We start from the raw sequence: 27,421 nt of genomic DNA, 5'->3' as shown, positions 1-27,421 counted from the left end.
CAGAAGTCTTGACTATTTCATACCTGCGGAAAGGGCTATTTGTGGGGTTTTTTCCTGACTGTTTTCCTTTCTTTAACTGTTCTTCCTAAAATCATTTTGCGTTCTCTGTCTCTAGGAGTACATAAGGCACCAATTAGAGGAGGAGCAGAGGCAGTTAGAGATTCTTCAGCAGCAGCTACTGCAAGAACAGGCTCTGCTTCTGGTAAATGGTGCAGGCCGCAAATCCTCATCCCTCTCATATCATTATATACCCAAGGTGTCTGCTCCTAACCCTTATAGGGGTCATGCAACATTTTCACAGGAGTAACCAGGGTGTTTTCCTTTCTGACTCCTCCTTTTTCCTCCTCTGTTTCCCCCCTCTCCCCCCTTTAAGAAAAATATAGTTGTTCCAATTTAGAACGATTGTGGCCATAATCTGAGGTAACTGTGGAACCTATAGTTGCCGTGCAATATTCTGAATATGTCCGAGTTAAAACGTGTATCTTTGGCACGAAATATTTTAAAGAACAGACTTAGATGAGTTTTTTTCTGTACAAAAAAAACTTTCTTTCTTGTGGGGGTGGGGGGGGAACACAACACCGTGGAAAGTTGGCACTAGTAGCCATTTTGACTTGGGTGGGATACTGCTTAATGGGAGCAAAAGGCACTGGGTACAGTGCTGGTGGCCCCAGTGTTTACTTTGCATCCAGTACCCTCGAGCTAACCTTGATCCCTGATGTTGTGATCACTGCAGCAGAATTGATATCTGTGGGACCGTCATGTCCTCTTGTGCGTGTAAGAATGATTTTTTTTCCCATTTTTTTTATCGTTAGGTCCTTATGTCGACATGCTAACTGGCAAGGTATACACAGGTTTGGATGTTCTCTCTCCCTCCCCACCCCTCCCCTCCCCTTCCTTTCTGCTCTGCCCACCCCAGGATTACTCCACATACTCTTGTAAAATAAATATTGAATGACCCCTTCAATCCATTTCCATCTCAGTACAAGTCCAGTCCTTCAGTGTCTTATCCTGTATGTGTCTGTGTGTATCCTTTTGCAGATGGTCCTCGTAACTATAAACCCTGTTTGCACCGGGACTGTTATATTTTTTTTGTTCAGTTTAAATCCAAATCACCAATTTGCATTAAGGCATGGAGTGCAAATGGGCTGAATTTAATTTGGAGTGAATCTGAAGTGAAGATTCGCCCTCTCGGTGGCAGCGTGGCGGTGCAGCAGATTTAGTGTGGTGGTGCCTGCTGTACCGAGGGACAGGGCACCATTCCACACATACCGTTTCCCCCCCCCCCCCCCTCCCTCCCCAAACATCTCAAGTTTCCAATCGTCCATAGGCCGTTGGGGAGTTGTTTCGATCGAGGGAGGGAAAAAAATTGGGAACCGGGTACGCCACCCACCCCTCCCGGCTGCTGGACCCGGAGCAACCTTTGACGGAGATCTGGGAGCAGATTGCACGCCGGCTGTCCTCAGCCAGGGTGGCACTAAATAAGGGGAAGCATTATTTGCAAGTGAAGGATTGTTTTGAAGATGAGAAAGAAAAGCTGCCCCGAAGGGGTACTGGATTCACTTTGACTCTGGATTGAATTTGGATCAAGCATGTGTAAGATTTTTGATCTGCATTCACTCTGGAGCTCCATCAATGCATGCAGTTTTGCGATGAACATGTGCTGTTTCCTGACCTGCCTACACTTTTGATGTTTATGAGCATCGCAGACATCTGCGGCTGCGCGGTATGCTGACTATGCTAACTTTTGTTAGAAGCCCCAAGTGGTTGGCCGTACACCCAACGGTATGTTGTGTGTCTGTTCGAAAGCTGAGATGCAGCACTATAAAATAATCTGGAGTGAGTACTTGGGTGACCGAGAAAACCCTGGCTTGGAATTCCAGGCCAAGTGAGTAAATGCAAAGAGAGCTGACCAATGACGGGTGACTCGCACCAGTTGAATTACAAGCCCTGCACTTGTTAGCAGGCTCAGGCTTTTTGAGTGGTAAGACAATTCTGTTCAACTGGCCCAACCAATTTCAGTGAATTCTGGAGCACAAAAGTAGAATCCATCAGGGGTATCGGTGTAATATGGTAAATCTCTGCCTTTAACTCGCCACTCGTCCCTTGTGGGAGTATTTACTATATCTCTCTGGTGGTAAGTATCAGATCAACCCATGTTTCAAGTGAAGTACAATAGAAGTGATCCAAGTTATCCAAATTGGGTAACCAAGCAACATAACTGGCAAAGAAAGCACAACAATAACAACTTGTATTTATTTAGCACCTTTTAACATAGTAAGAGGTCCCAAGGTGCTTCATGGGAGCGTTATGAAACAAAGTTTGACACCGAGTCACACAAGGTGATAGTAGGGCAGATGACCAAAAGTTTGGTCAAAGAGGTAGGTTTTAAGGAGCGTCTTAAAGGAGGAAAGAGGGGTAGAGAGGCGGAGAGGTTTAGGGAGGGAATTCCAGAGCTCAGGGCCCAGGCAGCTGAAAGCACAGCCGCCAATGGTGGAGTGATTATAATTGGGAATGCTCAAGAAGCCAGATTTGAAGGAGCGCAGATATCTAGGGGGGTTGTGGGGCTGGAGGAGATAAGGAGGGGCGTCATGGAGGCTTTTAAAAACGAGGATGAGAATTTTAAATTAAAAGAGTTGCTTAACCGGGAGCCAATGTAGGTCAGCGAGCACAGGGGTGATGGGTGAACGGAAGTTGGTGCTAGTTAGGACACGGGGCAGCAGAGTTTTGGATGACCTTAAGTTTAGAGGTTAAAAGTAGGAGTGTGTTGGGATAGTGAATTCTAGAAGTAACAAAGGCATGGATGAGGGTTTCAGCAGCAGATGAGATGAGCTGAGGTGGGGCAGAGTTGGGCGATGTTATGGTGATGGAAATAGGCGGTCTTAGTGATGGCGCAGGTACATGGCCGGAAGCTCATCTCGGCGTCAAATATGACAGTAAAGTTGCGAACAGCCTGGTTCTGCCTCAGACAGTTGCCAGGGAGAGCACTGATGTAATGCTGATATTCAGACATTAGCTGTCACTGGTACATCTTAGTAAATATTCGATTATGTTCAGAGAGCATATACTGAGGACGTCTAAATGCCGAACATCATTACTGCCTGAACTTTTATCTCTACTTTGGCCCTTTTGATATAAAATTAACCGCATTTAGTTCTGTGCTAATTGTAAATTCAAGCTATCAAAATGGGGGCAAGCAATGATTTCATCCTATTGGTAGATAAATATTTAGCATCTCGTTCTGTGGGATCAGAATTACTTAGATTTGGCAATATATCTAAAAATAATGATTACTCCAGAGTTTTCTTGTCTGCGGTGTGCACATGAAGACCTGATGACTAATGATTCGTCTCTACACAGTGTCAGCAAACCTAAACAGCCACTTTTTTTCCTGAGAAACATGAACAATTTATTTTAAGATTTGGTTCCAAATTCACCAACAAATCTTGTAGATTAAATACTCTATACTGTTTTTTTTTTTCAATTGCGCTGCATAATCCTTGTTAAAAGCTTGTTAAAAGATTGAGTCTTTGCATCTGATATTGAACTTGTGTGAATTGGGCCGGAGAGCCTGAATGAATGGGTTCCCTAGTTTCAGAACCTCAGTCTAGCCATTCTCTCTCTAACTTCCTGAATAACTAGCACTCTCCGTGGTATTTCAGTAAGTTTTGTAGTTCTGATCTCGTTAGTGGTAGCTCGATGTGGCCTCATTTGACTTCCTTCCACCAGATAGTGCTCTGTGAAGCACTGGAACTCAATTGATAGCAGCCTTGCCTTCGGGTCAGAAGGGTTGAACCACAGTACAGAGCTGTACTGAGGGTGTGCTGCACTGCTGGAGATGCTGTCCTTTAGGTGAAAATTAAAACCAAGATCCCATTGTCCTGTTCTCTGGTACCGCGGCACCTTTTGAACAAGATCAGGGAGTTTCCCCAGTGTCTTAGCCAGCACTTTTCCCTCAACTACAGGAAACTTTGTGCTATCCGGCACCGACGGGACCGAGCTGTTGCCGTCCCATCAAAACTGCCGGACAAACCAGCGCTAATGTTGAAAGCTCCGTATCTGGCAACAAACCCTGTTGCTTCGCAACAGCTTCTAAACAGTCGGCCGTACCTTGCAAGCGTCTCTGTAGCTTAGCAACAGCTTCAGCGAGACCTTGCAGAGCCTGACTGGTGGAAAAAAAAAGCAACGAAAAGAAAAAAAAACTAACTAAACGGCTCCTGATTTTTGCCGGTGGATCGAGCATTCCGGACAGTTAACCTCCGGATAAACCAAAGTTTCCTGTAATACCCACTTAAAAAAAAACACATCAATTGGTCATTCGTCTTATTGCTGTTAGTTGGATATTGCTCGCACAGAATGTGAGATGTTGTACTTCCAAAGTAATTCATGTTTGATAATACAAGTATTTTTAATACACTACACCATTCACTCATACTGGTGGAGCTACCAAAATCGAGGTTCAATAAGCCTAAAGTAAGGTGCTATAGTACCAATTTGCTGGGTGAAGCACTCTCCCTTTTGTCTGTGCTATCCATTTGGTCCCCAAGCCTACATTGTCTGTCAGGACTCCTGTTCTTCAGTGGTACATTATCCATGCAGCACATGAAGGGTATCTCCTTGCTAATGGCGATTTGCCACTTTTCTTGCGTGTGTTTTTGAATAAAAGATTTATATATAAACTGTCTTGCATCTGCTACATTTCAAGGCATTTCACATGCTGTGAACTACTTTCAAATGCATGCGGTGACTGTTTCAGTTCCTGCCATGACCTTCGTTCCCCAGCCACCGACTCCATCCCTCTCCATGGCCACTGTCTGCGGCTGAACCAGACCATTGGCAACGTTGACCTCCGATTTGACCCCGAGCTGAGTTTCCGACCCCATAGCCTCTCCGTTACTAAGATGGCCCACTTCAACCTCTAACATCGCCCGTCTCCGCCCCTGCCTCCGCTCACCTGCTGCTGAAACCCTCATTCTTACCTTTGTTACCTCTAGATTCAACTATTCCAAAACTCTCCTGGCCGGCCACTTTGCACCCTCCGTAAACTTGAGCTCATCCAAAACTCGGCTGCCCCCGTGTCCTAACTCGCACCAAGTCCCGTTCACCCATCACCCCCTGTGCTCACTGCCCCGTGTCCTAACTCGCACCAAGTCCTGTTCACCCATCACCCCCTGTGCTCACTGCCCCGTGTCCTAACTCGCACCGAGTCCCGTTCACCCATCACCCCCTGTGCTCACTGCCCCGTGTCCTAACTCGCACCAAGTCCTGTTCACCCATCACCCCCTGTGCTCACTGCCCCGTGTCCTAACTCGCACCGAGTCCTGTTCACCCATCACCCCCTGTGCTCACTGCCCTGTGTCCTAACTCGCACCGAGTCCCATTCACCCATCACCCCCTGTGCTAGCTGTCCTGCATTGTTTCCTGGTCCGGCAACACCTTGATTTTAAAATTCTCATCCTTGTTTTCAAATCCCTCCCTGGCCTCTCCCCTCCGTATCTCTGTATCCTCTTCCAGCTCTACAATCCTCAGATCTTTGCACTCCTCCAATTCTGGCCTCTTGCGCATCACTGATTTCCTTCGCTCCACCATTGGCGGCTGTGCCTCCAATGGTGGAGCGATGGTGGAGCCTAGGCCCTAAGCTCTGTAATTTCCTGCACAAACCTCTCTACTTCTGTCCTAATATCTCCTTATGAGGCTCGGTGTCAACTTTTGTTTGCTAATGCTCCTTGGGACGTTTTACAACGTTAAAGGCGTTATATAAATGCAAATTGTTATTGTGTAGGCAAATCCGGCAGTCATTTTGTGTGCAACTGAGAAATGAATGATCGGTTAACCTGTTGGTAGTGTTGCTTGGCAGAGGAATGTTGGCCAAGGCAAAGAGCATAACCCGCAAGTGATGCGCGCAAGCCTTGAAACTGAGCATCGTCAGTCATTACCTGTCTTATGTGGCTACACATTCTGCTTCTCTCTCTCGTACATGAGCACTGTCATAGAATCATAGAATGATACTGCGCAGAATGACGCCATTTGGCCCATGGTGCTGTACCAGCTCTTTGAAGGAACTAACCAATTAGTCCCATTCCCCTGCCCTTTCCCCACAGCCCTGCAGTTTTCTCCCCTTCTAGTATATATCCAATTCCCTTTTGAAAGTTATTATTGAATCTGCTTCCACCACCCTCTCGGGCAGTGCATTCCAGATCATCATAACTTGCTGCGTTAAAAAAAAAAAAAAATTCTCCTCCCCTCGTCATATGGAATCCAGGATATTGGTGCCCTCCTTGTTTTCCCATATGTTGAGTGCCAAATCTTGGTAACAGATAACCTTAAGTCGGATATTTCTTCACTGGCAGGCAGGCTAAATCTCAGGGTGTGAATCCCTGGGCCGTTCTACCTCCAATGTCTAGTGATATTTATAGAATGAAATTGGCAGAGACACAGACGTAGCACGGCCACCCCCTCTGCTGAGGAAGTGTGCATGTGGAGGAGGAACAGATGTTTACTTTTGAAGTGTGATGAATGATGATAAAATGCTTCAACAGTATGAGGTTGTTAGTGGGGGATCAGCTTCACTGTTCTGGGTCTAAATCAACAGGAGTGTTTGTTGCGTGGCTTCTAATCACAGTTACAACTCCTGGAAACATTGCATGTTAACGGGCTTTTCCCCCCAAACTGAAGCTCCTTGTTAAAAGTAGAGCTCGGCATCATTAGATGAAACCCCAGAGTTTGCAGAAACGACCCGTTAACGAAAGGCTTTTCTTGGATACAATAGTGGTTATGTTACTGGACTAGTAATCCAGGGAAAGTGAGCTTAAATCCCACGAAAACAGTTCACAAATTTGAAATTTTTTTGGGGGGAAAAAAAAAATCGGGGAAGTAAAAAACTGGTATCAATAATATTAACCATGAAGCTGTCGGATGGTTGTCAAAACCCAACTGTGGTTCACTGATACCCCTTTAAGGAAGGAAACCTGCCGTCCTTGCCTGGCCTATATGTGACTCCACTCCCACACCAATGTGGTTGCCTCTTAACTGCCCTTTGATGTGGCCTAGCGAGCCACTCGCTTGTATCAAAACCATGGCAAAGAATAGCCAGAATATTATAGAAGAAGGTGGTCCACCATCACCACCTCAGGACATCTAAGGATTGACAATAAATGCCGGCCTTGCCAGCGATGCCCACGTCCCGGGCATTTAAAAAAAAAAAAAAAAAAAAAAAAAAAAATTTACTGGCGGAGCATCTACATCCATTGGCTTGGCTTCATGGCGGTGGAACATCATTAGTCTGCAGAGTGCTAAAGATGCCGACGAGAGCAACCTCAACCTTTTCTTGTTAGGGTTGAGGAGGTGCGTGTTCGTTGCCCTAGGTACTGGTGTGCAAAGGCTTTTTGTATCGGTGTGGTTGTATTGGTCGGTTTTCCCAGCAACCTCCCTTTTTGAGTTTTTTTTTCTCCTGAAATGGCCAAATAGATTGCGAATGTTCTGACTGGGTCTCCTGGTGCGTTTGTTACAGGAATACAAGCGGAAACAACTGGAGGAGCAGCGGCAGTCCGAGCGGCTTCAGCGGCAGCTACAGCAGGAGCACGCCTTCCTCATGTCACTGCAGCAACAGCAGCAGCTGCAGAAACAGCAACAGCCGCAGCCCCAAGAAAAGAAGCAGCTGTACTATTACAATAAAAATGTGAATCCGACTGACAAGCCGGCCTGGGCAAAGGAGGTAATCCTTTTAGAAACTGCCGTTTCTTCATAGAACGAAGACTGAGGGGAGGAATGATCCAGGTCTTCGGATTATTGATGGGGTGTGGCTGAAGTCAGCCTGACTATTTACACAGGAACAGGAGGAGGCTGTTCAGCCCCTCGAGCCTGTTCCGCCATTTAACCAGATCGTGGCTGATCTGTATTTCAACTCCATCTACCTGTCTTGGTTCCGTAACCCTTAATACCCTTGCCGAACAAAAATCGGTCACAGTTTTGAAATTTTCCATCGATTCCCCCCTCCTCCCCCGGCCTCAACAGCTTTTTGGGGGAGAGTGTTCCCGATTTCCACTACCCTTTGTGTGAAGAAGTGCTTCCTGACATCACCCCTGAATGTCCTGGCTCTAATTTTAAGGTTATGCCACCTTGTTCTGGACTCCACCCCCCCCCCCCCCCCCACCAGAGGAAATAGTTTATCTCCCTATCTACCCTATCGACTCCTTTAATCATAAACACTTGAACAGTGAGCCCAGAACTTGCCAATGTACTTAAAAAGTTCAGAAGACGTGAGCAAAATTAGGAGAACATTCCTCCTTTTACAACGCCACAGGATAGCGGGCAGGCTACCGGGTGGGGGGGGGGGGGAGCAGTTAATTCTGGAGCAGTAGACCTTTTTATAAAAATAAAAAAAAGAAACTTGATCAATACCCATTAAGAGTTGGAGATTATTAGATCTGTTTGACGTGATAAGGGAAAAGAAATGGAGATCAGTGCTTGGGTGCATGAAGAGTCAGTGATTGAGGCAGTCATGAATAGACTGTGGAAGGAGTGGGATTGATGGGCTGAATGGCCTTATCTGGTACCAACCTTGGTTCGGTTGATGGTATTTTTCATCCCTCTCATGGGTAGCAGCGCTACCGTGTATTACATAGAATTTACAGCACAGAAACTGCTCTGTGCCGGTGTCTATGCTCCACACGAGCCTCCTCCCACTCTCTTTTATCGACCCTGTCGACATACCCTTCTATTCCTTTCTCCCTCGTACATACCTAGCTTGCTCTTAAATGCATCTATGCTATTCGCCATGTGGTAGCGAGTTTCATATTCTAACCACACTCTGGGTAAAGAAGAGACTCCTGAATTCCTTATTGGATTTATGTAGAGGAGTTATTACAGGCACAATCCAGACACACTTTTATTGAATGTACTGCAGTAACTGTGCTTCTTATAGCTCATACACAGAAATAAGAACCAGTTGCTAATCTGCAGACCTTTCATGTGCAGGGTTCTTCTTGATCTCTAAGGAAAAGCAATTCTTAATACTACAGGTAGACTATCCTTTATCCGCACTTCTGAAAACCTCTAAAAACCGAAAGTTTTTTCGTGGAGTGGAAGTCGTGCGCATGACATGACCCGAGTGGCGCCAAACATGACAGGAGTGGTCCGGGAGCTCTGCCTTTCCCTGTAAGCAGGGCAGAGGGTCACAGAGTTCCCTCCTGGGTAGGAGATTGCAGGCCGAGCCAGGCAGTGTGAAGGAAGTACCGGGAGAGTGAACCCAACAATACAGCGGCCCGTCCGATAGCTGCAGCGGCCTGTCCGATAGTCTTTTCTTCCCCCCCCCCCGACCTGATTTGCGGGCCAGCTTAGTGTAGGAGTCAGCCGATATCCGGCTTTCCCACAACTGGCGGCGGCAGTCGAGCCCCCAGACCCCCGCTAAGTCAAGGAATTCAGATACGGAGCAGGGGGAGCTGGAAACCTCGATCTAACGGCAGAAATCAGCAGCCGTTTTGTTAGGTTTTTTTTCTTCCCCTAGCATTTTTTTTTTAAACAGTCAGGCTGTGGAAAGAGTCTCTGTAGCTTAGCAGCAGCTTCAGAGACGCTTCCAAGGCAGGGCCCGAGTGCTTACAAGCTGTTGCTAAGCAACAGTGTTTGTTGTCAAAACCTTCTGAAATCCGAAAAATTCCGAAAACCGAAACACAGCTGGTCCCAAGGTTTTCGGATAAAGGATAGTCTACCTGTACTACTTTCAGGGCTCCAAGGGAGGACACAATAAGAGGGAAATGGGAAAGAAAAGAATTGTGATAAGATACATGTATTTGACCATGTATTTGATAACTATTGGCCCACGTTGTCAGCATCTATTTATTAAATAGCACACAATGACCCCCACTTGTTATGTACCCACCAATGAAATATGAACAGGTTTCAACTATCAAATGACTCAGGCATGCAAAATCAAACTAACAGAATTCAAGAATTCATAACCACCGCCACATGACTAACTGCAAGGTAACAGACCAGACACATTCGCCTGTCCTTTGGAATTACTCAAGCAATTCAGAATGAACTGGGATTCTAGCCCAACTCATGGACCACAAGTATGGCTGTGGCTGATTCCGGTCCAGGATCAGTTTGAACCTCCTCGAAGTGCTGTCAGCACACAAGGCCAACAAACAGCAATCGTGTGTTACTCCACGTCCTCCACACTGTGTAGGGTGTAGCCTGGTCCTGAGCATGCACGTACAAATGTTGTGGCATTGCATATCGACAGTGCGATGTGTGGTCTCCCATGCCCTGGAAAGCCCCTGTGCGTTGCAGCAGTTGGTTCTTGCCAGGGTGAACGTTCTTTGCTCCTTGTATCAGACAGATATTAAAGGACCAGACATTGTCAGCTGGTCGCCTGTCACTTTAAATCTCCGCTCCACTTCCACTCTGATATCTCTGTCCTCGGCCTCCTACGCTGTTCCAATAAAGCTCAACGTAAGCTCGAGCAACAGCACCTCCTCTTTCGATTCGGCATTTTGCAGCCTTCCGGACACCACATTGATTTCAACAATTTCAGACCATAACCCCTCTCCTCATTTTTTCAGAGGCAGCTTTTGATGATTCTGCTATTCCCAATTACACCTCCTAGACCCATCTTTTGTTTCTTTACTGGTCCCATTACCATCTCCTTTCGCCTCGCACCATCATCACCTTTTGTCATTTAATCTCTCCTGCCTTCCCCCACCCCCCCCCCACCCCTTTCCCTGCCTCTACTTGCTTAAAACCTGTTTTTAATCTGTAACTACTCCCAGTTCTGACGAAAGGTCATCAACCCGGAACGTCAAAACATGCTTCTCTCTCCACAGATGCTGCCTGACCTGCTGAGTATTTCCAGCATTTTCCGTTTTTAATTCAGTCATTCTTTTCCCGAATTGAACGTTGCCTTTTCCGGTCCCAAGGAGACTAGAGTACCTGAACAGGGGGCAGCAAGCCAATTATCACACTCTGCTGCCCTTGATGCTCCATAGACGACAGTGCATATAAAGCGGGCAAATGGAAACTCACAAGTACAGGTAGACTATCCTTTATCCGCACTTCCGAAAACCGAAAACCTCCAAAAACCGAAAGTTTTTTCGTGGAGCGTAAGTCGTGCGCACGACATGACCCGAGTGGCGCCAAACATGACAGGAGTGGTCCGGGAGCTCTGCCTTTCCCTGTGAGCAGGGCAGCGAGTCACAGAGTTCCCTCCTGGGTAGGAGATTGCAGGCCGAGCCGGGCAGTGTGAAGGAGGTACCGGGAGAGTGAACCCAACAGTACAGCGGCCCGTCCGATATTTTTTTCTTCCCCCCCCCCCCACCCCGACCTGATTTGCGGGCCAGCTTAGTGTAGGAGTCAGCCGATATCCGGCTTTCCCACAACTGGCGGCGGCAGTCGAGTCCCAGACCCCCGCTAAGTCAAGGAATTCAGATACGGAGCAGGGGGAGCCGGAAACCTCGATCTAACGGCAGAAATCAGCAGCCGTTTTGTTAGGTTTTTTTTCTTCCCCCCCTAGCATTTTTTTAAACAGTCACGCTGTGGAAAGAGTCCCTGTAGCTTAGCAACAGCTTCAGAGATGCTTCCAAGGCAGGGCCCGAGTGTTTACAAGCTGTTGCTAAGCAACAGTGTTTGTTGTCAGATACGGAGATGAAAACCTTCTGAATTCCGAAAACCGAAACACAGCTGGTCCCAAGGTTTTCGGATAAAGGATAGTCTACCTGTAGTATGTAAGGGACTGAGGCACAGATTGGAATGTTCTGCTTTGCACTGTGCACGCGCCCAGTTGGCTTGGGGGGGTTGTGCGGTGCAGCCTTTGGCACTGACCACTGCAGTGTGTCATCGGCATCAGAGCAAACTTGAGCTGGGCTCAGGATGCCTGAAGCAAAGGCTTTTAAATACTTGCAAAATATAAAAAGGGTGGCTAAAGTAAATGTTGGTCCCTTAGAGGATGAGACCGGGAAATTAATGGTGGGAAATATGGAGATGACAAAAACACTGAATGAATATTTTGTATCAGTCTTTACAGTAGAAGACACCAAGAATATCCCAACACTGGACAAACAGGGGGCTATGGGGGGGGAGGAGCTAAACACGATCAAAATCACTAAGGAAGTGGTACTCGGTAAAATAATGGGACTCAAGGCGGATAAATCACCTGGACCTGATGGCTTACATCCTAGGGTCTTGAGGGAAGTGGCGGTAGGGATTGTGGATGCATTGGTAATCATTTTCCAAAACTCCCTGGAATCAGCAAAGGTCCCGGCAGACTGGAAAACTGCTAATGTAACGCCCTTATTTAAAAAGGGCAGTAGACAGAAGGCTGGAATCTATAGACCGGTTAGCCTAACATCTGTGGTAGGTAAAATATTGGAGTCCATTATTAAGGAGACAGTAACAGGACATTTGGATAATAATTTAATAGGACAAAGTCAGCATGGTTTTATGAAGGGGAAGTCATGTTTGACAAATTTGCTGGAGTTCTTTGAGGAAGTAACATATAGGGTGGATAAAGGGGAACCAGTGGACGTAGTGTATTTAGACTTCCAAAAGGCATTTGACAAGGTGCCACACAAAAGATTATTGCTTAAGATAAAAAATCACGGGATTGGGGGTAATATTCTGGCATGGATAGAGGATTGGCTATCTAACAGAAAGCAGAGAGTTGGGATAAATGGTTCATTCTCGGACTGGCAATCAGTAACTAGTGGTGCTCCACAGGGGTCAGTGCTGGGTCCCCAACTCTTTACAATCTATATTAACGATTTGGAGGAGGGGACCGAGTGTAACATATCAAAGTTTGCAGATGATACTAAGATGGGAGGGAAAGTAGTGAGTGAGGAGGACATAAAAAACCTGCAAGGGGGCATAGACAGGCTAAGTAAGTGGGCAGAGATTTGGCAGATGGAATACAATACTGGAAAGTGTGAGGTTATGCACTTTGGCAGGAAAAATCATAGAGCAAGTTATTATCTTAATGGCAAGAAACTGGAAAGTACAGAAGTACAAAGGGATCTGGGGGTCCTGGTGCACGAAACTCAAAAGGTTAGTATGCAGGTGCAGCAAGTGATCAAGAAGGCCAATGGAATGTTGGCTTTCATTGCTAGGGGGATAGAATATAAAAATAGGGAGGTATTGCTTCAGTTGTACAAGGTATTGGTGAGACCGCACCTGGAATACTGCATACAGTTTTGGTGTCCATACTTAAGAAAGGACATACTTGCTCTCGAGTCAGTACAAAGAAGGTTCACTCGGTTAATCCCGGGGATGAGGGGATGGACATATGAGGAGAGGTTGAGTAGATTGGGACTCTACTCATTGGAGTTCAGAAGAATGAGAGGCGATCTTATTGAAACATACAAGATTGTGAAGGTTGGATCGGGTGGATGCGGGGAGGATGTTCCCGATGATGGGTGAAACTAGAACTAGGGGGCATAGTCTTGGAATAAGGGGCTGCTCTTTCAAAACTGAGATGAGGAGGAACTACTTCACTCAGAGGGTGGTAGGTCCATGGAATATGCTGCCCCAAAAAGCTGTAGAAGCTCCATCATTACATAAATTTAAAACAGAAATAGACAGTTTCCTAGAAGTAAAGGGTTACGGGGAGCGGGCAGGAATTTGGACATGAGTCTAGGTTCGGATCGGTCATGGCCCTGTGGGTAGCGGAGCGGGCCCAGTGGCCATGTAGCCTGATCCTGCTCCTATTTCGTGTGTCTAATGCTGTTAGATTCAGGAGATGGTTCAGTGATAGTGGATTGGCGGTTAGGATCAGATCAGCCATGATCTTATTGAATGGCGGAGCAGGCTCGAGGGGCCGATTGGCCTACTCCTGCTCCTATTTCTTACGTTCTTATGTTCTTATACAGGATCACTGGCCTTCACAATTGTTGCATTGAATGTTTGCCACCTAAATGTAAAACATTTGTCTCTGGGCAAGCAAGATATTAAGAATGGCGGCACTGTTTACCACAAGTTTCTTTTGGTTCGTATGTAATTCAGCGGATTCTGGAACTTGCAGCATTGCGTAGCCCAAGTACCGAATGGACTCCCATAGTCTGCTTGCTTTCTTTTTTAACTATCAAGTCACTTGCCTCATTTGATCTCTTTCTCTCTCTCTCTCTCTCTCTCTCGCTCTCTCTCTCTCTCGCTCTCTCTCTCTGTGAAGGTTGAAGAACGCTCCAAAATGAACAGGCAGAACTCTCCCGGTGCGAAGCCTAAGATGGGGACCACGATATCTGACCCGTCGCTGCAGTCGCTCACTGAATCCGTGCCCAGCAGTGCCGCCCAGGCCTCGCAGACGCCGCCCATGCACCGGCCCGTGGAGCCGCAGGGAGCCCAGTCAAAGGTGGTTCTCCGCCACGGGAGCTAAATTTTCATTTATATTTTGCGATTTCTTTTGGGCGGGTGGAGAGTGACAACTGGTCCGGGCCCTAGATTCTTGAGGCAACAAACGGTTCAGATGTGGAAGTAATGCATACAGGTCCGCCTAGCTACTGCCACTAGCGGCCCCCCATTTCCTGCACCCACTGCAAAGAATGGAGGCTAATTTGGATATTTTCTTGTTGCCTTTTTTTTTTAAAGTATATTCAGATGAAGTTTGTGATAATGGCTGGGCTGACTTAATGAACTGCAAAGTGTGGGAAATTAATTAATGACAATATCATTGAAGCACCTTAAACTTTGTAGTGTCCAACTCGGTAACGCCTGGCCAGTTCCCCATATTTCTCCTGCATGTGATGTTGTCTGCATGCGATGCTGTTGGCATTTCGTAGACGAGAGCTATTTTTTACATAGAACTTACAGCACAGGAACAGCCCATTCTGGTGTTTTTATGCTCCACACGAGCCTCCTCCCACCTTACCTCATCTCACCCTATCAGCATATCCTTCTGTTCCATTCTCGCTCATGTGCTTATCTAGCTTCCCCTTAAATACATCAGTGCTATTCACCTCAACCACTCCCTGTGGTCGCGAATTCCACATTCTCACCACTCTCTGGGTAAAGAAGTTCCTCCTGAATTACTTACTGGATTTATTAGTGACTATCTTATGGCCCGTAGTTTTAGACTCCCCCAACAAGTGGAAACATCTTTACGTCTACCTAATCAAACCCCTTCATAATTTTAATGATCTCTATCAGGTCACCCCCTCGGCCTTTTTTCTTTCCTAGGGAATCTTTTGATATTGAGAACAAATGGTACTGAGAAAACTAGCTCTCAACAGCCTCTCCAGAACCAGTCTGGATTGCAGAATAGTTCATGATTGAAGCTAACATTTGCACCAAATTCTTATAACAAATATTAACCAGTATTGTGTAAACAACATGGGATGCAGGATGACTTGCAGAGGTCGGTTCATGTATGCAGCTTTCCCTCAGCATCTGTCAGTAGAATGGCCGGGCGTGTCAGGCCACAGACCTTGCGTTCCTCAATGTTCTAACAAGTGTCTTGAGGGGAGTTAATCCAGGTTGGCTAAAGCCAATGATATTAAACTCCAACCTTCTGCCATTCCCTTCTCCCAATCCTAGGCTCAAGTGCTGTTCTGTCGTTAGTCTGTGAAATGTTAGTTTAATCAGTATAACTTACTTTAAAAGAAAAGACATTTAAAATTTCCAAAGCATTTAGCTGTCTTGACCACTTTGCATTTTTTTTTAGCTTAAGTTTTGATCCAAGGCTTTGATAAACTATTTAATAGCATTTAATTTTGGAGCAACGTCAATTCCAATAAATTGTGCAACACAAAATTCATACTTGTAATAATTCACCATGAATCCCTGAGCAGTGAATATTCAGGTGTCTGGGGAAGGAGAGAAATTACAGTAATAAAGACAGAAATTGCTGGAAACACGCAGCAGGTCGAGCAGGATCTGTGAGGAGAGAGAAACGAAGTTAGCATTTCAGGTTGCTGACCTCTCGGATGCTGCCTGACCGGCTGAGTGTTTCCAGCATTTTCTGTGGGGGTTTTATCAGCCTTTCCAGCATCGGCAGTGTTTTGGTTTTGTTTTTCGAGAAATGATGGTGTAGGTTGTTCAGCAGCTATGAATTGACCTCGAGCCTTCCAGCTTCACCTCGAGTTTGCACTTAAACCTTGCTGAAAACTTTCTCGCAGTTCCAAGTGGCGCACCTGGTTGCGCTGAAGCCGTCGTCCGCACCAGTGCCAAGGTCTCAGTCACTCCAAGACCAACCGACCAAGAATGTCGCTGCCTTCCCAACCCAGGAGCCTGCGCCAGTGAAGCGTGGCGAGATGCTGCGGCAGAACTCAGACCCCACCTCTGAGACCCCTGTACTACCTCCCCGTGCCGGCAACAGAGATGACTCTGGGCCGTGGGTGAAGATGGCAGATGAAGCACCTCCAAAGGTAACCAGGACAAGTCCAAAAACCAAAAAAAAAAGCAAAACATTGAAGTGCAAGAGAAGGGAAAAGGCTTGATAAGCCACCCTCAACCAAATGGATTATGCCTTCTGCGATCTTATTGATTGCAATAGCTGCCTGGATTGAGCTGCACTTCTAGTTAGAGGATTGTGCCGTGTGTTTTTGGGAGGGTGTGGGTCTTCTGGTTGGTTATGTTGGCCTTTACCGGAGCTCGCGCGCTCTCGCCTTTTTGAAAGGTCGAGTGCTAGGTTACTACTGAATCTGTATAATGCTGATGCGATAAATTGGACTGCACCACGGGCTCCAGAGTTGTTTATCTACATATTAAACATTTTACATTTGCGAGCACTTTCTGTAAACCTTTTCCATTATAACTTCCTACGTCCACATTTAGAATCGAGATTGCCTTTGTAAACTTGTCACACGGTCGTCGCACCCACTCCCAGTGGAGGCGCTGCAGTGCCACCACTGGCGGGAGAGTGCGATTACAGCGTGACACGTTTACTTGGGCAGCTTCCATAATAAATATGGACTCAGGAATTTGTAATGACATTATTAAAAAATAGAACAGAATGCTTGACTTAAAATGAGGATGTGATAACGTCTGTGTGCCCTAGTTAAATTGTCACACGTCCTCTAACCACTGCCCCCCAACCCCCTTCATCTGAAGACTACATTTAGTCTTAACTTTCCCATGTGCAGCATCAGGGACTAGTGCTTCAATAAAAATTGTGGACTGCGTAAAGATTCTGTTAACATTCGGGACAAAACAAATTGTGCACTCAAGGCTTGTGAGACCTTAATGGACTGGGGCGGTTAATTTTGTGAAACACTTCAAAGCACTACGTTTTGGTCACGTTTATGAAGCGCTTTTGAGACATTTCCATGCGACAAGGTGTGATATAAATAAAGTAGTAACACATTTTTCCAATTATGTTCCCTTTTTGAATTTTTGGGCTCATCAGGGTGAGGGATTGAAGCACTTTTTCCATCCTTTCACACCAGCATAAAGCATACCCAGATCAGGTACAACACAGATCAGATGTAAAGCTTCATCTGCAGTGTCCCATTAAACACACTCCCAAGGTCAACACAATCCCAATACACATCAGCCCCCAACTTCAAAAGAGCATCTCTTGCTGCATCACTGACATCTCTACTTACCCTCAATAGCCACCCACCTGCTCTTTTTGAGATTGCCAAGTCAAGCTAAATGATGATGGATATTGGTTAGGCCAGGGTATGAAGGGTTACGGAGCCAAGGCGGGTAGATGGAGTTAAGACACCGATCAACCATGATGTAATTGAATGGCGGAACAGACTTGAGGCGCTGAATGGCCTCCTCCTGTTCCTATGTTCCTTTGACTTTTTTTGTTTGGACTTGTGCCCATTTGGTTAGTGAGTGCCTCTAGCTTATTACAGTTAGGATCTATATAGCCAGCGCAGAGTGGAGAGGTTGATCCCAGTAGTCTGGGCTGGATTGAAACTTGAGTCCCAGAGGTGACGGGCAGTGCTGTACTCAGAGTGCATCGCCCAGACTCTGGTAACGACTGAACCATATTCAGAGGATGTGAATAAAGATCTTTTTGCTTTAATGTTAGTTGGTAGCACATTCACCTCTGAATCAGAAGGTTGTGGGTTGAAGTACCACTCTAGAACTTGAATTAAAAATGTAGGCCGACACTTCAGTGCAGTACTGTGGGAGTGTTGCATCGTCCGAGGTGCCACGTTTCAGATGACATATCAAACCAAGGCCCCAATTGCCTGTTCCAGCACTTCATATTAAAGGTCCCCTGACAATATTTGTAGAAGAGCATGAAATTCAATTGCAACAGGTTGCATTATATAGCGCCTTTTAACGTAATAAACCATCCCAAGGTACCTCACGAGCGCTATCTGCCAAAATTTGACACCCAGCTGTATGAGATGTTAGGACAGGTGACCAAAAGCTTGGTCAAAGAGGTAGGTTTTAAGGAGCATCTTAAAGGAGGAGAGGGAGAGGTTTAGGGAGGGGAATTCCAGAGCTTGGGACCTAGATGGCTGAAGGCACGGCCGCCAGTGGTGGGGCGAAGGAAATCGGGGATGTACAAGAAGCCAGAATTGGAGGAACTCTGAGTTCTGGAAGGGTTGTAGGCATGGAGAAGGCTACAGAAATGGGAAAGTTCTTTGTGTCCTGGGCCACGTTCTTACCTCAACCAACGCCACCAAAAAAATGATTAACTGGTTATCTCATTGCCTTTTGCTGTATTGAAATAGCTGCCAGTTTTGCCTGCATAAGTCACTGCGTTTCAAAGTCATTCATTGTACATAAACTACTTTTGAGTTCTTTCATGCGAGATGTGATAAGGTGCTGTATAAATGCAACTTTTCAAAACTGCCCGTAAAGGCATTAATTGCAACTGCCAATAGTAGCAACAGTAAGCACTTGGAATCATTTTACAGATCAATTGAAGAGCACTTCCGTAACAGATGGAATATTACGCCGGTGCCTGGCGCACGTAGTTCATTGGGCGCTGTTCACAAAGCTGAAACAAATCACCACAGTGTCATCTGACCTTTAAATGTGCAAACGGCCAGCAAACCATAGCAGAAGTTCAAGCTACGCTATGTATTTTTTTTTTAATACAACAGTGCTGTAAAAGCTCTATGTAAACGCCAAGTCACGGTCGTCCTCCAGAGGGGGTAGATCCATCTAAGCATGCCCTTTATCCAAAGACAAGCCGCCTTAAACCCATGTTTAATTCAGAGTGGAATTGTTGTTGGAATTGTACATGAACAGATTGTGTTTCTGGTTTTTTTGGCTGAAGGTTCCTCAGAGAACGACCTCCATAGCTACAGCGCTGAACAGCAGCAGTGCGCTGATAAATCGACCAGGGCAGGCTCCACGTGCAAGGTAATATAAACCACTCCACATTCCTCTCCCTTTCTATCCCTTCCAGATTTTGCAAGCTGAATTGTACACTGGTGTAAACTGCGAGTGAATCAAAACAAAGGATGGTGGAAATTCACAGCAGGCCCATTAGAATCATTCTCGATTAGGCACTTTACAGCCTTCTGGACTCAACATTGAGTTCAACAATTCTAGATCATAACCTCTGCCCCCATTTTTTCAGATGTTGATGATTCTGCCATTCCCATTTACACCTCTTCTACGTCCATCTTTTGTTTCTTTACTTGTCCCATTACCATCTCCTTTTGCCTTGTACAATCATCCATTTTGTCTTTTAATCTCTCCCGCCTTCCAGCCTATCACAGACCTTCCCTTTTGTTCTTTCCTCCCCCTCCCCCCCCTTTCCCTGCCCCCACACTTGCTTAAAATCTGTTGCATGTCTAAATTTTTCCAGTTCTGACAAAAAAGTCACCGACCTGAAATGTTTCTCTCTCCACAGATGCTGCCTGACCTGCAGAGCATTTCCAGCATTTGCTGTTTTCCTTTCAGATTTCCAGCGTCCGCAGTATCTTGCTTTTCCATTAGGATAATTTGACTTTTCAAGGCCACTGATTGATGGTTTTCAGGGGAAAATGAATGGATCGTGAAATTCGATCCTCTTAATATGGGTAAAAATCCCAGAAGTTAATTTGATACAATTGGAATTCCACTTATCCAGTCACTGTAAACCAATGGCTGTAACTGTAAATGGCCGGAATATCTCCATGCGAATCCCAAAACACCACAAAGTGGCAGAAACCCACATCATTGAATTTGTCTTGCTCGCACGAAATCCATCTTTTAGTATATTTCTCTTGTTTTGAGCTTTGCTCTCTCTTCCCCCCTGGAGAATTGTGCCCATGTAATTTGTGTTCATCCTATTGTCACTGGAGAGAGGCTGCCTGTCCTCCCGCAGACGTGAGCTGTCTAACTGTTTGCCAGAGAGCAGTGCAGTGACTCGATTTGGGATCACTTTTCTCATTCCAGTGTCCTTGTTTGCTGGGTGCATCCAACAGATATGGGAGCGAATGTTCCCCCTTTGGTCCATAGTTTCTTCAATAGGACATGGGACAGCAAGCTTGGGGTGTTGTGGTTACAATCGTTTCATGTTTTACCTGAGCTTTACTTAGCACGCAGCTGTCGTGCGCCCTATGCCTCACCTCCGTGCACTTTTCTGATTTTTGCCACACCTGTAAGTTGACCAGGTGGCTATTGTGGTGTTTGTGATTGAATGGCCACAGACAAGAGGGTTGAAATAGCAGATCGATAATTCTTTGTCTTCTTTTCTTTTTCTTTTTCTTTTTCGCTTGTGCAAGAGGATGATGTGCCCCATGTTTAAGTCAGGATTTCTTGCCTCATATTCATTAAGTGGTCCGTGTGAGCTCCTGAATTGGTTTCAATCGCCTGAGGGGGGTCTGAGAGAAATTTTCCAGAGTAATCTTTCCCTTATTGGCCCTGGGTTTTTTTTATTTGCCTCTCCCAGGAGATTAAGTGGCTGTGGGGTGGGGGGAGAGGGAGAAAAGAGGGAGGTAAGAAGTGTTTAGTCGCAATTCACTTGCTATCATGGTGTGGAGCAGGCTTGATGGAGCAGCTGGTCTGTTCTGCCCTTCAGTTTTCTGTGTTCGTATTCTATCCGGTACATAGAATCATAGAAAGTTACAGCACGGAAGGAGGCCATTTCGGCCCATCGTGTCCGTGCCGGCCAACAAAGAGCTATCCAGCCTAATCCCACTTCCCAACTTTTGGTCCGGAGCCCTGCAGGTTACAGCATCCCAAGGGCACATCCGAGTACTTTTTAAATGTGGTTAGGGTTCCTGCCTCTACCACCCTTTCAGGCAGTGAGTTCCAGACCCCCACAACCCTCTGGGTGAAGAAATGTCCCCTCAAATCCCTTCTAAACCTTCCCCCAATTACTTTAAATCTGTGCCCCCTGGTTTTTGACCCCTCTGCTAAGGAAAATAGGTCCTTGCTATCCACTTTATCTAGGCCCCTCATCATTTTATACACCTCAGTAAGGTCTCCCCTCAGCCTCCTCTGTTCCAAGGAAAACAGACCCAGCCTATCCAATCTTTCCTCATAGCTAAGATTCTCTACTCCCGGCAACATCCTTGTAAATCTCCTCTGTACCCTCTCTAGTGCAATCACATCTTTCCTGTAATGTGGTGACCAGAACTGCACGCAGTACTCTAGCTGAGGCCTAACTAGTGTTTTATACAGTTGAAGCATAACCCCCCGACCCCTGCTCTTGTATTCTGTGCCACGGCTAATAAAGGCAAGCATTCCGTATGCCTTCTTAACCACCTTATCTACCTGGCCTGCTACTTTGAGGGATCTGGAGACATGCACTCCAAGGTCCCTTTGATCCTCTACACTACTCCGTGTCCTACCATTTAATGAGTATTCCCTTTCCTTGTTAGCCCTCCCCAAATGCATTACCTCACACTTCTCCGGATTGAATTCCATTTGCCACTGTTCTGCCCACCTGACCAATTTATTGCTATCTTCCTGCAGTCTACAGCTTCCTTCTTCAGTGTCAACCACACAGCCGATTTTAGTATCATCTGCAAACTTCTTAATCAGACCCCCTATGTTCAAGTCAAGATCGTTGATATATACCACAAAAAGCAAGGGACCTAGTACTGAGCCCTGCGGAACCCCACTGGAAACAGCCTTCCAGTCACACACAAACCCGTCAACCAGGTACGTCAGGAGTGAAGCACAGCTGCAGATGGCGAAAGACGTGTCTCCGTTCAGTTGGTGTTCTGCCGTTGGTGGGATGGGAACACTTCTCCTTGTTTCAGCTAACTGTGAAATGCACAAATGTTTCCAGTGTTAGGTCGGCACTCCCCTCCTGCTACTCTTCAGGGTGGTCCAGAGGCTGCTGCAAAAACCGAAAATGTTGGAAATACTCGGCAGGTCGGGCAGCATCTGCAGAGAGAGAAACAGAACTAATGTTTCAGGCTGATGGCATTTTGTCAGAACTGGAAAAAGTTAGAGATGCAACGGTTTTTAAGCAAGTACAGAGGCAGGGAAGTGGGGCTGGGGAGGTCTGATACGGTGGAGGGCAGGAGAGACTAAATGCCAAAAGGGGGTAGTGATGGGACAAGTAAGGGCGGCTGTTACTCTGTTGGAATGCATAAATGCCTACTAATCTCGAAAGTGTTGGTCTCAGAGCAGTGATGAAGCTTGTATGGGAAAATGCGAGTATTTTACCGCAGGCTTGTTGCACCTGTAGCCAGGGGTTTTGAGGGTTTACTGACGCCGTATTACGTTAGCCAGTAGTACCTGCAGCTTGAGGAGGATAAGCAACCTGTTTAGCTGCAATTGTCTTGACTTAATCTATGCTCCTTGGCTGTTCTGAATGAATCTAGTGATAAGTGTCTAGGACTGGGGAAATCAGCAATTCGCCAGAGGCAGAGCATTCTTCAAAGCAATAGTGATATTTTTTGAATCCCAGCTGCCGAGTAAGGTAACAGAGATTAGTCCATTTCTTCGGAGCTCTCCGTATCTCAGAATAGTTTGCCTTCAGTAGGTCAGCAAGACTCGGATAATTGAGCGCTTTGGGTAGCCACTTAAATGAGAAGATGTCGTTAACTGCTGCTGTCCATCAGCCAGCTGCTGTCTGCATGTTATGTTGTCGGTAGATGGTTTGTGGTGCTGGGAGATGAGTGAAAACCAAAAATATGAAATGCCTTAATGAGGAGATTTCATTTGAAAAAATATTACTTTGTTTGATCAACCCGCCTTCAAACGCTGACTACAGATATTTAACCTACTTGTTCAAGTCCCACTTCAGAGACCTGAGCACAATATCCATGCTGACTGTCCCAGTGCAGTGCTGTCTTTCAGATGAGACGTTAAACCGAGGCCCCGTCTGCCCTCTCAGCTGGACCATTTCGAAAAGGAGACGGGGGAGTTCTCTCCAGTGTCCTGGCCAATATTTATCCCTCAAACAACATCACTTTTTTAAAAAAAAAGACAGATGATCTGGTCATTTATCTGATTGCTGTTTGTGGGTTCTTGCTGTGCGCAAATTGGGTGCTACGTTTTCCTACATTACAACAGTGACTACACTTCGAAAGCACTTGATTGACTGTAAGGCGCTTTGGGACGTCCTAGAAACAAAGAACAATAGGAGCAGGAGTAGGCCATTCAGCCCTTCGAGCCTGCTCCGCCATTCAATATGATCATGGCTGATCCTCTATCTCAATACCATATTCCCGCTCTCTCCCCATACCCCTTGATGCCTTTTGTGTCTAGAAATCTATCTATCTCCTTCTTAAATATATTCAGTGACTTGGCCTCCACAGCCTTCTGTGGTAGAGAATTCCACAGGTTCACCACCCTCTGAGCGAAGAAATTTCTCCTCATCTCAGTCCTAAATGTCCTACCCCGTATCCTGAGACACTGACCCCTCGTTCTAGACACCACCCAGCCAGGGGAAACCTCCTCCCTGCATCCAGTCTGTCTAGCCCTGTCAGAATTTTATACATTTCCACGAGATCCCCTCTCATTCTTCTAAACTCCTGAGGTTGTGCAAGGTGCTATATAAATGCAAGTCCGTCTTTCTATGTCTGCTGGCTGATGAATGGCAACTACCCGCCAGGCAAATGTGCAGTGCAGAATTTACTCCACAAATTGGGAAGAAATGGCATGGTCGCAAGTAGCCGCTCCTCTATTCTGTATTGTGCAGTTTCCTGCTTAACCGTTCTTTAAAATGAAATGTTGAATCAATTATGCAAACTGTGAGATGTCTTGCCTCCAAAATGGCCTCCTGACTTGAATGACCTGATTTGGTTACAGCAATCCAGACCTGCGTAGGATTGAGCCAGGATGGGAAAGAGCGGAGAGTCTCCCGCAGATTGGTCCCCACCGGGTACTTGGGACAGGTTCTATGGAGCGCAACAGAATTACAAGTACGTTGGTTGATTTATAGTACTGTTTAAGACGTTAAATAAGTTTAGGAACAAACTTTTAAGCTGATTAGCATATAGCTTATCTCCTTGTTGACAACACAGAAACAAATTTGCATCATTACATATTTGTTACATTACATTTGTACAGTAAACTACTTGCTGCAATTATATAGAGCTTTGGTGAGACCACACCTGGAGTACTGTGCACAGTTCTGGTCTCTTTACCTAAGGAAGGATATACTTGCCTCCGAGGGGATGCAACAAAGGTTCACTGGACTGATTCCTGGGATGAAAGGGCTGTCCTATGAGGAGAGATTGAGTAGATTGGGTCGATACTCTGGAGTTTAGAAGAATGAGAGGTGATCTCATTGAAATATACACAATTCTTAGAGAGCTTGACAGGGTCGATGCTAAGAGGCTGTATCCCCTGGCTGGAGAGTCTAGAACTAGGGGGCATAGTCTCAAGATAAGGGGTCGGCCATTTAGAACAGAAATGAGAAATGTCATCAGTCAGGGTTGTGAATCTTTGGAATTCTCCACCCCAGTGGGCTGTGGGTGCTCAGTTGTTTAGCATATTCAAGGCTGAGATCGATAGATTTCTGGACTCTAGGGAAATCAAGGGATATGGGGATCGGGCGGGAACGTGGAGTGGAGCTCAAAGATCAGTCATGATCTTATTGAATGGCGGAGCAGGCACGAGGGGCCGAATGGCCTACTCCTGCTCCTATGTAACTGGGTGCATCTAAATTGGAATTTGGATCGTTGATGCCCACATCAGGATCGGCCCCATGTTGAGGCTGATCAGAGACGCGCAGAGTCGGCCCGTAACCAGACCATCCTCTAACGCTGTTTCCCCTACTTCCCAGCCTGTTTGTACTTTTCCCTCGAGGAAAAACGAGGATGAGAATTTTAAGAGAGAGTAAACAAGGGCAATGCAGTAGATGCAATATATTTGTATTTTTAAAAGGCCTTCGATAAGGTACCTCATAGTAGACTCATGACTAAGGCCAGAGGATGTGGAGTCAGGGGGCAGAATGGATAGCAAGTTGGCTACAAAACAGAATACAGCGTAGGGGTTAAGGGTAGCTACTCATACTGGCAAAAAGTAGTAAGTGGTGTTCCACAGAGATCAGTGCTGGGACCACTGTTCATCATTTACATTAACGATTTGGACTCTGGTATCTGATGTACAATTTCTAAATTTGCAGATGACACCAAATCAGGACTACAGTTAATACAAAGAAAGTATGCGATAAAATACAAGAAGACATTAATAACCTTGCAGAATGAGCATTTAGGTGTGAGGTAATTGAGGAGGAACTTCTTTACCCAGAGGGTCGTGAGAATGTGGAACTCGCCACCACAGGGAGTGGTTGAGGCGAACAGCACAGATGTATTTAAGGGGAAGCTAGATAAGTACATGAGGGCGAAAGGAATAGAAGAATATGTTGATAGGATGAGATGAAGAGGGGTGGGAGGAGGCTCGTGTGGAGCATAAACAGTGGCATAAACCAGATGGGCTGAATGGCCTGTTTCAGTGCTGTAGACTCGATGTAACACTGCACTTCCAGCAGTATCTAATTGGCTGTGAAGTGCTTTGGGACATGCCGAGGATATGAAAGATAATTGGTGATGATCAATCGCATAACCTTCATTTTATGGAGATTGCACTGTTATTTGGGTCAAGTGGACCCAAAGCGTTCCAACTGAAGGGGTGATTGGTTGACTTGAGATGGGACAAGTGAAGAAGTCTTACTCCAATTATATAGGGCCTTTGGTGAGACCACATCTGGAGTACTGTGTACAATTTTGGTCTCCTTACCTAAGGAAGGATATACTTGCCATGGAGGGAGTGCAACGAAGGTTCACGAGATTGATTCCTGGGATGGCGGGACTGTCGTATGAGAAGAGATTGAGTAAACTAGGCCTGTATTCTCCTGAATTCAGAAGAGTGAGAGGGGATCTCATTGAAGTATACAAAATTATTACAGGGCTTGATAGGGTGGATGCTGGGAGAATGTTTCCCTTGGCTGGGGAGTCTAGAACCACGGGCCACAGCCTCAAGATAAAGGGTAGGCCATTCAGGACTGGGATGAGAAGAAATTTCTTCACACACAGGGTGGTGAATCTTTGGAATTCTCAACGCAGAGGGCTGTGGAGGCTCAGTCATTGGGTATATTCAAAACAAGTCGATAGATTTCTGACTAGTAAGGGCATCAAGGGATATGGCGATAGGGCCGGTGAATGGAGTTGAGGCAGAAGATCAGCCATGATCTCATTGAATGGCGGAGCAGGCTCGAATGGCCGACTCCTGCTCCTATTTCTTATGTTCTTATGACTGAACATAAACACAAGCATCAGGAATGTTCAAAACCTAGTTGGATGCTCAGTTCGAGGTTATTGTTTAAGAGACAAACTTTGATGGCCTTATCCTGACTCTTAATTCGCTGGTGCTGTTCGTTTGGTTTGCAGTTGTTAATTTGATGCTTTCTCCCCTCCATCCCACAGCTTCCTCTCAGCCTGAAGGGTCACCAGTCCTCTCGCAGGATATAAGCCGGGGAAAGCCGGAGGAGACACGAACTACCTCACGCCCCGGCAGACCTGCAGTAAGTGTGAACACTCCCACTAATGCAGGAGGCTGAAATAGTGCATCAGTGACATTGTGGTCTCTTTAAGGATTTGTGGGCGGGGGAGGTGGTGAGGGACCAAGGTCAGGCTTTCAGCTGAAGAGGAAATGTAACCTGAGCAGTGGCCGCGGGATCTGCTATTAATCAGCGTGTGCCCCAGGCTCTTGCCAATAGCAGCTGAGCCCGCTTCTAATTTGACCATCTTATGGTTTTTACCAATATTGGCTATTCTGGACAGACGTTTTCCTAACATCCATTGTCGTGGAGGGTGAAATAACTCCTACCCTCGAAGAAATCCTACATTGTTGATTGCCAGAGGAAGCCTTAGGAATATGTGTGTAAGCTTCATTATGACGTGCAAAATGCTTCACCCTGACAATTGTCTCTCTTGTGGCGCTGTTTGCAAGCATTCGAAAATAAGGAGAGGAGATCCATTTGACATTAACCTTCTTTATTCCCCCCCCACCCCGGAATTGGCCCTCTGTGACGTGTTGGGACTTTTTTCTTTGCTACAGGTGCTATGCAAATGCAAACCACTGCTGCTGTTTGCCACTATGTTAAACAATCTAAAAGTCCTCTGGTTTTGTACAA

General features: G+C 46.1%; 1 protein-coding gene across 11 annotated transcripts in view; it reads left to right on the top strand.

Annotated features, from left to right (window-relative positions):
• The window catches only part of LOC147090480 (misshapen-like kinase 1), a 197,748-nt gene that overhangs the window by 127,247 nt on the left and 43,080 nt on the right, over window positions 1-27,421 (top strand). For 2 of the 11 annotated variants that reach the window (XM_085977239.1, XM_085977238.1), the window contains exons 13-20: window positions 116-202; window positions 7,508-7,711; window positions 14,153-14,332; window positions 16,095-16,343; window positions 19,166-19,251; window positions 21,799-21,987; window positions 24,091-24,203; window positions 26,712-26,809. In XM_085977239.1, coding sequence (XP_085833365.1) covers window positions 116-202; window positions 7,508-7,711; window positions 14,153-14,332; window positions 16,095-16,343; window positions 19,166-19,251; window positions 21,799-21,987; window positions 24,091-24,203; window positions 26,712-26,809 — 1,206 coding nt within the window. The remainder of the gene's footprint in view (window positions 1-115; window positions 203-7,507; window positions 7,712-14,152; window positions 14,333-16,094; window positions 16,344-19,165; window positions 19,252-21,798; window positions 21,988-24,090; window positions 24,204-26,711; window positions 26,810-27,421) is intronic. The other 9 variants (XM_085977243.1, XM_085977242.1, XM_085977246.1 and 6 more) reach the window with 7 other exon arrangements.

The sequence above is a fragment of the Somniosus microcephalus genome, unplaced genomic scaffold, assembly GCF_052327205.1.
Source record: "Somniosus microcephalus isolate GS21.2 unplaced genomic scaffold, FLI_Smic_1.0 unresolved_chr4, whole genome shotgun sequence".
Lineage (NCBI taxonomy): Eukaryota > Metazoa > Chordata > Chondrichthyes > Squaliformes > Somniosidae > Somniosus > Somniosus microcephalus.
Note: the sequence above shows the minus strand (reverse complement) of the source record. Positions and strands in the feature narration are given on the sequence as shown.